The sequence below is a fragment of the Quercus lobata genome, chromosome 1 (genome assembly GCF_001633185.2).
Source record: "Quercus lobata isolate SW786 chromosome 1, ValleyOak3.0 Primary Assembly, whole genome shotgun sequence".
Classification (NCBI taxonomy): Eukaryota; Viridiplantae; Streptophyta; class Magnoliopsida; order Fagales; family Fagaceae; genus Quercus; species Quercus lobata.
The window spans coordinates 28,150,117-28,162,971 of record NC_044904.1 but is presented as its reverse complement, the minus strand read 5'-3'; the positions used below and the strand labels follow the sequence as shown (position 1 = coordinate 28,162,971).

The 12,855-nt window shown below is 34.9% G+C and overlaps 1 protein-coding gene and 1 pseudogene across 1 annotated transcript; both read right to left on the bottom strand.

Moving 5' to 3' along the window:
• Positions 1–2,957: 2,957 nt before the first annotated feature.
• LOC115951922 lies at positions 2,958–6,970 on the bottom strand (annotated as a pseudogene).
• A 2,817-nt stretch (positions 6,971–9,787) lies between these two features.
• On the bottom strand, positions 9,788–12,855 carry LOC115985659 (subtilisin-like protease SBT4.3). The gene is made up of 9 exons (XM_031108581.1): positions 12,752–12,855; positions 12,542–12,633; positions 12,188–12,434; positions 11,550–12,054; positions 11,291–11,391; positions 10,986–11,204; positions 10,791–10,902; positions 10,409–10,622; positions 9,788–10,332 (listed from the first exon to the last, which is right to left on the bottom strand). Exons 1-9 carry the CDS (start codon positions 12,850–12,852, stop codon positions 9,788–9,790), a joined length of 2,136 nt encoding a protein of 711 aa, XP_030964441.1. The 5' UTR covers positions 12,853–12,855.

The following is a 12,855-nucleotide window of genomic DNA, read 5'->3' as shown; positions in this document are numbered from 1 at the left end:
TTTTGGTATGTGACATTTGTGTACGAATATGTGTGATATTGGGTCAGGTTTACGGTCACCCGCAACCCAACCCAATAAAAATCAAGTTTGACAGATAGAGACCCAATCCAACCCAAGTATTTGGGTCAGTTGCTCGGGTCTTGAGTTAGACTTTTTTTATTGAAGACTTTTTTAAAAAAAATTATCACTCTCATATTGTTTTGAGTCTTTTTTTTTTCCAAGTTGTTTGGGGATTTTCATTAATATTGGTGCATTGTTTTTCTATGATTTTAAAGTTTTTAAACTTTAAACTTACTCATTTTACCAGGCAAGCAATTAATTTTATTTAGACTTCCTTTTTTTTTTTTTAGAAATGCTATACTCACAACATTTTCACAACAAATCATAAGAGGTAGGTTATTACCAGCTGTTATTGTTGGAGTAAAAAAGTAATCTCAGTGATTAGTTCAAATTTGAAATAACAACTAACCACCTATAATCTGTTGTGAAAATGTTGTGTAGTACTTCTTCTTTTTTTTAAGAAATTTTTTTAATATATATTTTATATAGACTCGTGTTCATTAAAAAAGAAAATAGCTAGAATTACGTAATTGGTTGGCTTGATTCACGGCGTCTTCCAATGAAAAAAAATCCTCAAAGTAAAAAAATTTTTAAGAAAAAAGATAATAAATATAGAAAGTATTAAAGTGCAATTGATATTTTAAAAAAAAGAGTCTGAATTTGGTCAAGATTGGATGTAAAACTCATGTTTTACACATCTATAAGAGACTGTTACATCAGCATTTTACTTAAAATTCAATATATTCTACCACACCTAATAATATCTTACTAAAGTCTCGATTTGATTAGATTTATATATGGGTACTACAATTGATTGGGTGTGTGGTTGTACTTATTCTTAAATATATTATAAGATTTTATTGCTACCAACCACTACCTCTTTTAATTTACTAACCATTCAAATCTATATCTACCCAATATGGAATTATTAGTTGAAGAACAAGCAAATAAGTCAAATTTTCTTTAACAATTCAATTTAGGGAAAATTTTGTTTTTAGTTTTATTTATCTCTTTTTAAGGAGACATTATTAATTATTAAGTATTCTTTTGAAGCTTCACTTAATTTGAATGTAAACTCATTCATGAAAATGCTCTGGTGCGACACTTATATAAATGTAATTGACTAATTGATTCCATATGCTTTTCTTAAAAACCATTAACTTTAAAAGGGATAGTAATAGCCTAATAGGTTCATAAAATAAGTCTCTCAAAAAAAAAAAGGTTCATAAAATAAAATAAAAAATAAAAAAGATAGTTTACGGCACTTTCAAAAATATATTTGAAATGCATAAATTTTATAAGAATTTTTTTTGGAGAAAAATATAAGAAATTTAAATTTACATTTATAAATTTTCAAAAGATTTGCATTGGGAAAATTTCAAGAGATGGTTATGGTTGAAAAATAACTGATGAAACATTGTAAGTTAAGAAGAAGAAAAATATGTAGGAATAATTTTTTAGAACACTATATTCGGAATATAAGTCATAATTTTTTTTATCTTAAATACATGTCCATAAATAAGCAATATTACTCCTTAACTTGCTCTTGCCATTTTTACCATTCTTTGACCAATTATAATATTTTATACCCTGAAACAAATAGCATATATCCTTAAATACATTAATTTCTTTCCATTTAAACAAATTCGTGATAATGGAAATTTTCCTTTTAATGCATTTTCAACCAAATTTATGGCTTCAGATTCTACTATAAGTCAATTAATGACTTTTTAAATTTCACTTATTTCTTTATCAAATTGCTCTTTTTTTAATTGCCTGTATATCATATATGAATTTTAAGATTTTTATAGTCATCATTAATTTATTGTTTAAAAACTCTACTTTTCTAAATTCTTGATGTTATAAAAATGTTAGGCCTACCTTGGAAGCTGTCAACATCAATAAAATATATCAACAACAACTTGCTGGCGAGAAGGTTGTTGAACTTTGAGCAATCACAGAGCTACTAGTATTACGAAGAAAAGTTTTTATAGAAGGTTTAATAGCACCAGGATGACACATTGGGTATTTAAGGTAATTAGATGTAGATAATACCCTTTGTTAAGTTTATAGTTGGCATATTCCATGACAATGTAATTGTCAAATTTGTCTATAATTAATTTATACAAGTTACATCATGTTTAAGGCCATTTGTGCAAGAAGTAGCTCAAGAAATACAGTTCATGCAGAGTTCAACTACTCTAGATCAAATCTCGGTCGTTTGAGAATCAGGGCTGATGTGTCATTAATTATTGTTGTAGGTTGTTTGCTCAATATTATGTACCCTACTTACTTGTATAAAAGACACTATTATAACTCGACTTTATATGGCTAGAGAGGGACTTTGTCGTGAACCCTATTAAGAAATCATTCAAGCCACCACCTGTGAGTTCAGAGAGTGGATATTCAAGATTGATATTCGTGTAATCGACTGATCAAGTTAAAATCATAGGAACTTAGTTGTTTTGAAGTCAATCAAATCTTTAAGATGTTCCTGGAGTTGGTTGAAGGTTAGGGACGGGAAACATGGGTGTGTCATCTGTGGAGCATTCATAAAATTCAAGAGTTTAGAGGTTCTAAAGTTGTTGAATGCTTCTATAGTAAATTCATCTAGCTAGTAGAGTTTATGAACAAAGGTTTTGCACTAGATCTGCAAACTTCTCTTATTAGAGTAGAATCAGTAGATTACTTATTTGGATGCGTCACCTTGTAGTAGATTTTTCTCTTGGGAACATTTTCCTTGAATTTTGTTCTTTGTCACCATATCATGTTTCCTTTTCATATCGCGTTTATTGCTTTGCAATTGGTGACGGCCTAATTTTAAAACCAAATGGAGCACTTGGCATAATTATACTTTTAAGTAAATAATCCACTGCATAATTTCTTTTCACCCTTGGTCAATTTGACAGTGCATACACAATAACGGGACTCCTTACACTATGACTTCCATCAGACCATAACAATTATGAGGATGCCATTAAGAAATCAGTTGGCAAAACTCTTTGTCCTTCGGTAATAGACACCACAAAAGACTTCTTCTCATGTAAGGACTTGAAGGAGAGCACTTCAGGCTCTACTACTACTTTCACTTCCGAATTTGTGAAGGTCGTGGCCTTGTAAGTGGAGTTTGCAAAGCCTACATTCGTAACTATCCTGTGAAAGGCAACATTAAAAGACTTTGATGGACTGACCATAGCCGTCAGTGATGGGTAATTTAGATCCCTGGGCAACACTTTCTTGGAAGCTTTGGGGCAAGGGCTGTTAGCTCCTGTAATATGTCGAAGTTTCCTTTCATCATACCCTAAACCACATGGCATTTTGATGTAGTCTTCTTTAGAAGCATCGCATTTTGATGTTGTCTTCTTTAGAAGCATCATAAACAAGCCCCAGACGAATAGCTTTTGTTGGATTGATTAGCCCAGATCCATAAGCAAATTCTGCTTCTAAATTTTTGGTAGCATTCATGGGCGAAGCTATAGATACAAAATAGTTGGTGATTCAGCAAAATAAACTTTAAGAAAGAATTCTTGTACTTGGCCAGGAAAATATAAATAAAAAGACAGAAGAAGAATTAAGAAAGATTACCAGTAGTCATAATAGCGGATTTGATGGCTGAAGCTGACCAATCGGGGTGAAAAGTTTTGACATATGCAGCTACACCAGCAGCATGAGGGCAAGATATGGAGGTTCGGGACAATATATTGTACTTAACACGCCTCTTGTCTTGAGAGCTGGACGTGGGTGAAACAATTGGTGAATATGCAGCCAAGATTTCTTCACCGGGGGCAGTTATATCAGGCTGCAGTGAAATAAAAGCATAATACAATGTAATCAATTCTGAGACAGATTTTTGTAGGTACAAAAAACATGTACCTTCAAGATTTCTGGCACAAGAAAATTCGGCCCAAGTGAAGAAAACCAAGCGGCTCTTGGAGCATCATGATCTTTTATGGCTTCACTTTTTAGAATGGTTGCTTGAGGCTCTCTGTAAAGTAAAACACAAGGACGATTGATTCATATAAAGAAAGCAAATTCAAAGAACAAACAGGACTAAATAGGAAGCTATACTTTGTAGAATTAAGGTAGGACGCGACTATGTCAAATTTGTCAACACTTAAAGAAGATGCAGGTAATGATGACACTTCAGCAACATCATCAAATGGGTCATTCTTCAAGATTGACCCTACTGCTCCCCCTCTGCCTACCTCAGTCAGACTCATCGCAGACAACAATCTTTCCTTTTACTAAACTTCTGTTTAGGTAATGTGCATCACAAACTCTGCAATACTATCAGAAGGATCAGATCAAAGGTGAGCCAAGGACTTGAACTGGAACTAGCCAAAGGAACTGAGCAGGAGCTGTCAAAGAACAGAGCTCTGGAACAATTGCAATTGTCCCTGCATCTGCATAAACGGCAGTAGCTTTATCCTTCAGTCAGACTCATCGCAGACAACAATCTTTCCTTTTACTAAACTTCTGTTTAGGTAATGTGCATCACAAACTCTGCAATACTATCAGAAGGATCAGATCAAAGGTGAGCCAAGGACTTGAACTGGAACTAGCCAAAGGAACTGAGCAGGAGCTGTCAAAGAACAGAGCTCTGGAACAATTGCAATTGTCCCTGCATCTGCATAAACGGCAGTAGCTTTATCCTTTAGTTTGTAATACTACTTGTAGCTTAGACTTAGCTTTGGCTGGTTAGTTATAATTATTAACACGTGTAAGTAGCTGATTGGTGTATTTCATAAGAGAGTTTTGGAGGGAAGATCCGTATGGTTCGGAAGTTAGTTTAAAGAGTTTCTCTTCCTTGTATAAATATCTTCTTGTGCACTCAGTTTCTTAATTGGGCAAGATTTAGGTACAGTACTTAGGTGCTGTTCCTTAGGTTCCCCTCTTAAGATTCAGTCATGTAGTTACTTAACTAAAAAATATACTTTTATCCCATGAGAAAAAATCCACATGACTGAATCTTAAGAAGTGAACCTAATAAACAACACACTGTACCTAAGTTTTGTCCTTCTTAATTAATACAGAATATTCATTAATCAAATCTTCATAAATACAAAAAGAATTTGAAGTTTCATTTTATGATTAATATTTCATTAAAAAATATTAATACAATTTGGGTGGCAGAATTTACACTTCAGAGGTAGAGCATGTATTCTTTGCAGCATTTATTCCACGAACCAGAGGAAATTTAGTTCCGTTTAATGGGAAACCATTTATTCCAATTCCCTATATATGGAGGACTGTTAGAATGCAATATAGAAAGTGTGTTGGTGAAAAAGTGCGTGAAAATACAAGTAATATTATTTAAACACTGAAAACCGTTGTTAAAAATACACTACCAAACACCCCATAAGAATGATTAATTTCTTTCCATTCCCAAGGATGACCTTGTCTATGATTTGGCGATCTGTTACTTTCAGCTACAGAAAGTAGCCATGGAGCTACACTTGACATACCACACTAGCTCTTAGACCGCTGTTGCCTGCAGATTGAGAAGTTAATATCCCTTTATCCATTGCATGAAAAGCAACAATTGCAGTGGTATCTTGGCTGATATCTTGCTCTGGAAAATTTGGTCATAATGAAATGGAAATGATGTCAACTCCATCAGCAATAGCATCATTGAAAGCAGCCAAGATATCTACTGCTGCACACCCATCTACATAGCAGACTTTATATGCTGCAATCCTTGCTGAAGGAACCCCTCCTCTTGCAGTACCTTGTGCAATTTTATAGAAACTGACACCCTTTAATTTGTTGCCAGATACCGTAGAGGCAGTATGGGTTCCATGACCATCATGGTCCCTTGCAGACCTATTATCATTTGATGTTGATGAGTAATATTGAGCTCCAATGATCTTGCTGAAATATGACGGTCCTATGTTGGTCATCAGTTTTTAGAGTAAACATAACTGAAAAATGACAATTTTTTTTTTTTGGTTGTGTTTTGTGTTTCAGTGTCATGCATAAACAACAAGCTGGGAGGAAGAAAAAAAACATTACTTATTGCAAGAGAAATTTTGGCCACCTTTACATTCACCCTTCCACTTCTTGGGGGGAGGACCAAATCCTTCATCATTGAAGCTCTCTGATTCAGGCCAGATTCCAGTGTCAATAACCTCAACTATGACATCACTCTCAGCAATGGTTTTCCTTTCAATTGTCTAAGAAAAACCAAGAAAGTCCCAAGACCTTGTTGTGTGAAGATGGTAAGTTGTGCTTGGAAAAATAAAGACTACTTCATTCCTATCTGCACATCACAGTATGTAAATACATGCTATAATGATATGACCCATAAAATTATGTGAATCTTTGGGGAAACGATATAACAAAATTTTCTTGAATGTAGTACTCCCTAGCAAGCTTCTGTCTTTCACGATCAGTAATTAAGCTTGGCAGCAAATCCATTGAAACTCCTTTTGTCACTTCTAACCAAGCAATTTTCTACAGAACTAGAGAGGGAGAGAGAGAGAGTATCAGTAAAGTCTAATTTTTTTTTTTTTTTCAAAGAAAAATGATCATCATATAGAAATGTTACCAGCCCTCAATAACTTCTTGTAGCATGCTAAGGTGGTTAGACAGTTGTGAGTATTGACCTGCAGGAAGTGACCCCATGTACACAATGTAGACCTGTATCATCATTATCATTATCAATTTATCATCAAATGTTTATAATTACGCAGAATATCACAAAGAGTGACAGATAAAATGGCAGTTTGGAGTGATTTATGTGTAGCAATCTAGTTTTACTAGTCATTTGGACCTTAGAAAAGATAAATTCTTTAGCAACAAAGATAACACTTGCCTTTCTATCTTCATTTGCGGCTCTACATACTAAGCTTGTGGTGAGTATGAGAATGTTAGATATGTAACAAAACAGAAGAGATCCATACTTAGCCATTTTTCCTATTCTGAAACTAAAGAGTAGTAAATTGTATTTTATATCAGGATTGAGAGTTAAGAATTTCTTGTCTATTGAGCACTATAATTTGCTATCCTTCTTATTAAATGCATCTATGAGCTATGAAAATTATGCCATTTTAGCGACATTGATTGGAATTAGTGAGGATGATATATTATCGTTTATAGTGGCCATTAGGTAATTGCTATGAGGCAGCTTCCATTAATGTCATATTACTTGATAAAACCTTGGAGAGATCTTAGGCTGGCAGCTTTGAACTTGACAGTGATAAATATATAAGTTGCCCCTCTCCCACATTTGTTTTTTCCTTTTCGATGAATCCTCCCGCATTATGTTACTAAATTATGTAAGCATAAAGGCTGGCTCTAACTTCTATATCTATCCATTAATTTTTTTTTCTTAAGAATTAATATGTATCCATTTAAGCTACATATGCAGTTAATTTATTCAAAGATCTTGATTTGGCTTCCTGGAATTCAAATGTTTAAAAACATGCAGATGTATTTAGTCAGTCAGCTATCATCAATATGTAGGTCATGTACACGGTAAATTGGTAATCAATATCTCTATGCTCTATAATTTATAATCCTATACTATATAATAAAAATTTGGTCTTAAAATTTGTGATTTCGCTAAGTGATTATCTTCTCTCATTGTGACAAGTTTTTATACTCATTAATTATTAAGATAGCTTCCCATACTTGTCTCCAAAAAAAAAAAAAAAGTTTACCATACATTATATTCTATTACCAATAATTTACTTTGCCTAAAATTTTAATACTGTAAACTTTCAAATATTTCTCGTCTGCAAAAAAATTTCTGAATATTTTAAAATTATACTTCTACTAAAATATTATTACCAAAGTTTCAAGTAATTTAATGTTTATCTTGATTCTATATAATAATTTTATGGGTTAAACTGTTAATATTGTAAAATTTACCCACCGCATACATATCGTGTTTGCATGAAATGGCTTAATATATGTATGTATTATAGTAAACTTAAAATATTTTTGTCATGTGACTCATTAGTTATTAAGATAGTCCATTTACTTTAGGTAAAAACTCTATCAAACTTTCAAGAGGCTCACTAATTATTATTATAGTTTTAATTTATTGACATATAATTTTAAAATAAAATATGCATCACACAAGCATAATACTAATAATATATATATATAGAAGAAAATTGACTTTTAATTAACCTCATAACATTATGTTACATAAACTCTTGAGATCTCACAATTTTAAACGTTATTATTTAATATATATTTAGTTGAATTTAAATTCTATTATATAGTTAAACCTGAAATTAAAATCTGGGTACATCATATCTTCTTTAAATACTAGTCCTAGAATATATAGGTGCCCAAGTTGGTTCCTAAACCTAAAACAAATGATGACTCCCAACCCTCCGCCTCAATGGTACACCCAGCCAAGGCATACTCCCCTAATGAAAGTAAAACGTGTCATACGACTTGCGACACGAGGCGATGCGCTCACAATGGTGACTCCATTATAGATAGAGAGTTAGACTCAGATATATTCCATACCCTAGATTTAACAAGGACTCTTCTAATGAGTGCTAATTAGTAATCACACAATTGCTATAGTTTTTTTATACTACCCTCGGTTAGAGGTAAGTGAGGGACCTTAAGCTCCATTTAGGCTTAAGCTCCCTAAAGCTCATCTTACCAATTCACAACCTATGTCATTGCATAAAATAGTTTCTGAGTACAATAATGGGCTACACACCAATCCATTAAAGGTCCACTTAGATCCAGATTTAAGCATAGGCCTCCTAGTTGTAAATGACCCAGGTTAATAAAGGCCTTACCCACACATGGATTAGCCATAGAACCTATCCATAGGATTAAGGTTGTCCATGGGTCGGTCTAGGTAGTGTTTGCGCCCAACTTGGACTCTATTCGACTCCTTCAAGTAGCAAATCAAGGACCTACCATCGATCAATACGGTGATCGGGTCGGTTCGGGTCAGTTTCAGTTGGAACCGAGAAGGCAACAACAATCTGTAGATCTCGTTGGAGCTTTTAGATTTCCTCTCAATCTCACCAGAGATCACAAGATCTCGTCCAAATCTAGGTGGATATCGCAATATTTTTGCCAAATCTAGGTGGAATCTTGGACAGAGATGTGATTTTGGGTCGAATTCTTGGTAGACATGGAAAACTCTGACGAGATTTCTAAGAAATTTGGGTGGAGGGTTGATTGATTTAATTTATATCGGCTTTTAGATGGAAGACCCACCACTCAACCCACTCCCATTAGGTTTTGGAGGGGGACACTCATCGCCAACCGCCATAGGCGTTAGTTCAAGTGGTGATTGGCTCGGATTTAGGTTGGTGGGGCAGGTGGTGATTGGCTCAGATTCAGGTTGGTGGATCAAGTGGCCGGGTTTGGTAGACAGCCGTACAAAGGAAAGCTCAATTGAATGCATCTAATTTTGGCTTATTTAATTTGACCCAAAATCAAAACCAAAAACCATAAATAAATAACTTTTAAGAAAATGAAGAAAATCAAAGGGTGCACAAATGTTGTAAGTTTATTCTCAAAAGGTAAATTATTTCTTAGTTGCTGGGCTCAATAATAAATTTAAAACTAAAACATCATGTGTAGTTTTCATATTGTGTTTATTGCTTTGCGATCGGTAATAGCCTATGTTTTATTCTTTGATTGTTAAAACCTAATTGGGCAATTAGCATAACTGGAGTACTTCTAGTAAATATTCCACTACATAATATAATTAGGATCAAAACAACATCATTTTCACCATTGATCAATTCGACAGTGCATACACAAAAACCGGACTCCTTACACTATGACTGCCATCAGACCATACCAATGATGAGGACGCCTTTGAGTAATTATTTGGCAGAATTCCTTGTCCTCCGGTAACATGCACCACAAAAGACGACTTCTCATTTACGGACGTGAAGGATATCACTTCAGGCTCAACAATTATTTTCACTTCAGAATTTGTAAAGGTTGTGGCCTTGTAAGTGGAGTTTGCAAAGCCTACATTTGTAACTGTCCTATGAAAGGTAACATTGAAAGATTGCAATGGACTGACCATGGCCGTCATTGAAGGATAATTCAAATCTCTAGCCAATGTTTTTGTGGAAACTTTGGGGCAAGTGCTGTTATCTCCTGAAATGAGTCTAAGGTTCTTCTCATCATAGCCCAAACTGCATAGCAAGTTGATGTAGTCTTCTTTGGAAGCATTGTACACGAGTCCTGGATCAACAGCTTTTGTTGGATTGATTTGCCCAGATCCATAAGCAAATTCTGCTGCTAAAATTTCGGTAGCATTCATGGGCGAAGCTATAGATACAATAAAAAAAAGTTGGTGATTCAGCAACATAAATAAGAAGGCAGAAGAAGAAATAAGAAAGATTACCAGTAGTCATAATAGCGGATTTGATTGCTGAAGCTGACCAATCAGGATGAAACGTTTTGACATATGCAGCCACACCAGAAACATGGGGACAAGCCATGGAAGTTCCGGATAATATATTGTACTTAGCACGCCTCATGTCTTGAGAGCTAGATGAGGGTGAAACAATTTCTGAGTACGCAGCCAAGATTTCTACCCCTGGGGCAGTTATATCAGGCTGCAGCCAAATACAAGCATAATGCAATGTATTTAATTCAATTAGCACTTCCTAATATTTCCATTGGAGACGTCTAGGTTCAAATCTTGTCTCTCCCATCTATTGAATTATCAAAAATAAATAGATAATTGTATGACCAAAGAGTTTGTAGGTTCAAAAGACAAGTACCTTCAAGATTTCTGGCACAACATAATTCGGCCCAAGTGAAGAAAACCAAGCAACTATTGGTGCATCACCAACTTGTATGGATTCACTTCTTAGAATGGTTGCTTGAGGCTCTCTGTAAAGTAAAATACATGGACAATTGAGTCATTTAAAGAAAGCAAATGCAAAGAACAAACAGGTATATATAGGAACCTATACTTTGTAGAATTAAGGTAGGATGCGACTATGTCATATTTGTCAACGCTTAAAGAAGATGTAGGTAGTGAGAAGACATCAGCAATATCATCAAACGGGTCATTCTTCAAGATTGACCCAACTGCACCAGCAATGCTGGCCTCAAAATCAGCATCAGGATCATCGCAAACAACAATCTTTCCTATTACTAAACTGCTGTTTAGGCAACCTGCATTGCAAACTCTGCAACACTAAAAGAATTAGAAGTTTCATTTTATGATTAATAGTTCATAAGAAAATATTAAAACGATTTGGGTGGCAGAATTTACCCTTCTGAGGTAGAGGTAGAGCATGTATTCTTCCTAGCATTTTGGCCAAGAACCAGAGGAAATTTAGTTCCATTTAATGAGAAACCATTTATTCCAATTCCCTGTTTATGAAGAACCATCAGAATGCAAAATAGTAAATCAAATAAATACATACATACATACATATACACAAACATACTTCTTTGGTTACATGCTATACATAAACAGTTCATCTACACTGACAACATAGGATGTGAAAAGATATAAGGATGATACATACATCTAGTGTCTTTCCGTTCCCAAGGACAACCTTGTCTATGATTTGGCGATCTATGTTGCTTGCTGCTACACAAAATATCCATGGAGCTACACTTGACACACTAGCTATTAGACCAGCACTGTTGCCTGCAGATTGAGAAGTTAATATCCCTTTCTCCATCGCATGAAAAGCACCAATCGCAATGACATCTTGGCTGAAATTTGCAACTGCAATATATGGTCCTATTGAAATGGAAATGATGTCTACTCCATCAGCAATAGCATCGTCAAAAGCAGCCAAGATTTTTTCTCCTTGACAGTCATTTGGATAGCAGGCTCTATATGCTGCAATCCTCGCTGAGGGAACCCCTCCTCTTGCAGTTCCTTGAGCAATTCCATAGAAACTGGCACCCTCTACTTTGTTGCCAGCTGCCGTTGAGGCAGTATGGGTTCCATGACCATCATGGTCCCTTGCAGACATATTATCACTTGATGTTGAGGAGTAATATCGAGCTCCAATTATCTTGCTGAAATATGATGGTTCCATATTGGTGATCAGCATTTAAAGGAGTGTAAATAACAGAACAATGACATTTTTCTTTTGGTTGTGTTTAGTATTTCAGTGTTATGCATAAACCAAAAGCTGGGAGACAACATTACTTATTGCAAGTGAAATTGTTGCCGCCTTTACATTCACCCTTCCATTTCGAGGGGTGAGGACTGAATCCTTCATCATTGAAGCTCTCTGATTCAGGCCAGATTCCAGTGTCAATAACGCCAACTATGACATCACTCTCAGCAGTGGCATTCCTTTTGATTGTCTCAGAAAAGCCAAGAAAGTCCCAGGACCTTGTTGTGTGAAGATGGTAAGGTTTGCTTGGAAAAACAGAGACTACTTCATTCCTATCTGCACATCACAGTATGTAAAAACATGCTATAATGTTATGACCCATCAAATTATTTGACTCTTTAGGGAAATAGATACCATAAAATTGTCTTGCATGCAGCACTCACTAGCAAGCTTTTGTCTTTCACGATCAGTGAGCTTGGCAGCAAATCCATTGAAACTCCTTTTGTAACTTCTAACCAAGCAATTTTCTATAGAACTAGAGAGAGAGAGAGAGAGAGAGAGGGAGCGAGCATAAAAAAATAAATAAATAAATAAATAACTGATAATGTTATTATTATTTTCAAAGAAAATTGAATAGCATCTAGAAATGTTACCTGCCCTCAACAACTTCTTGAAGCAAACTAAGGTGGTTAGACAATGGAGAGTACTGCCCCGTTGGAAGTGACCCCATGTACACAATGTAGACCTGAATCATATC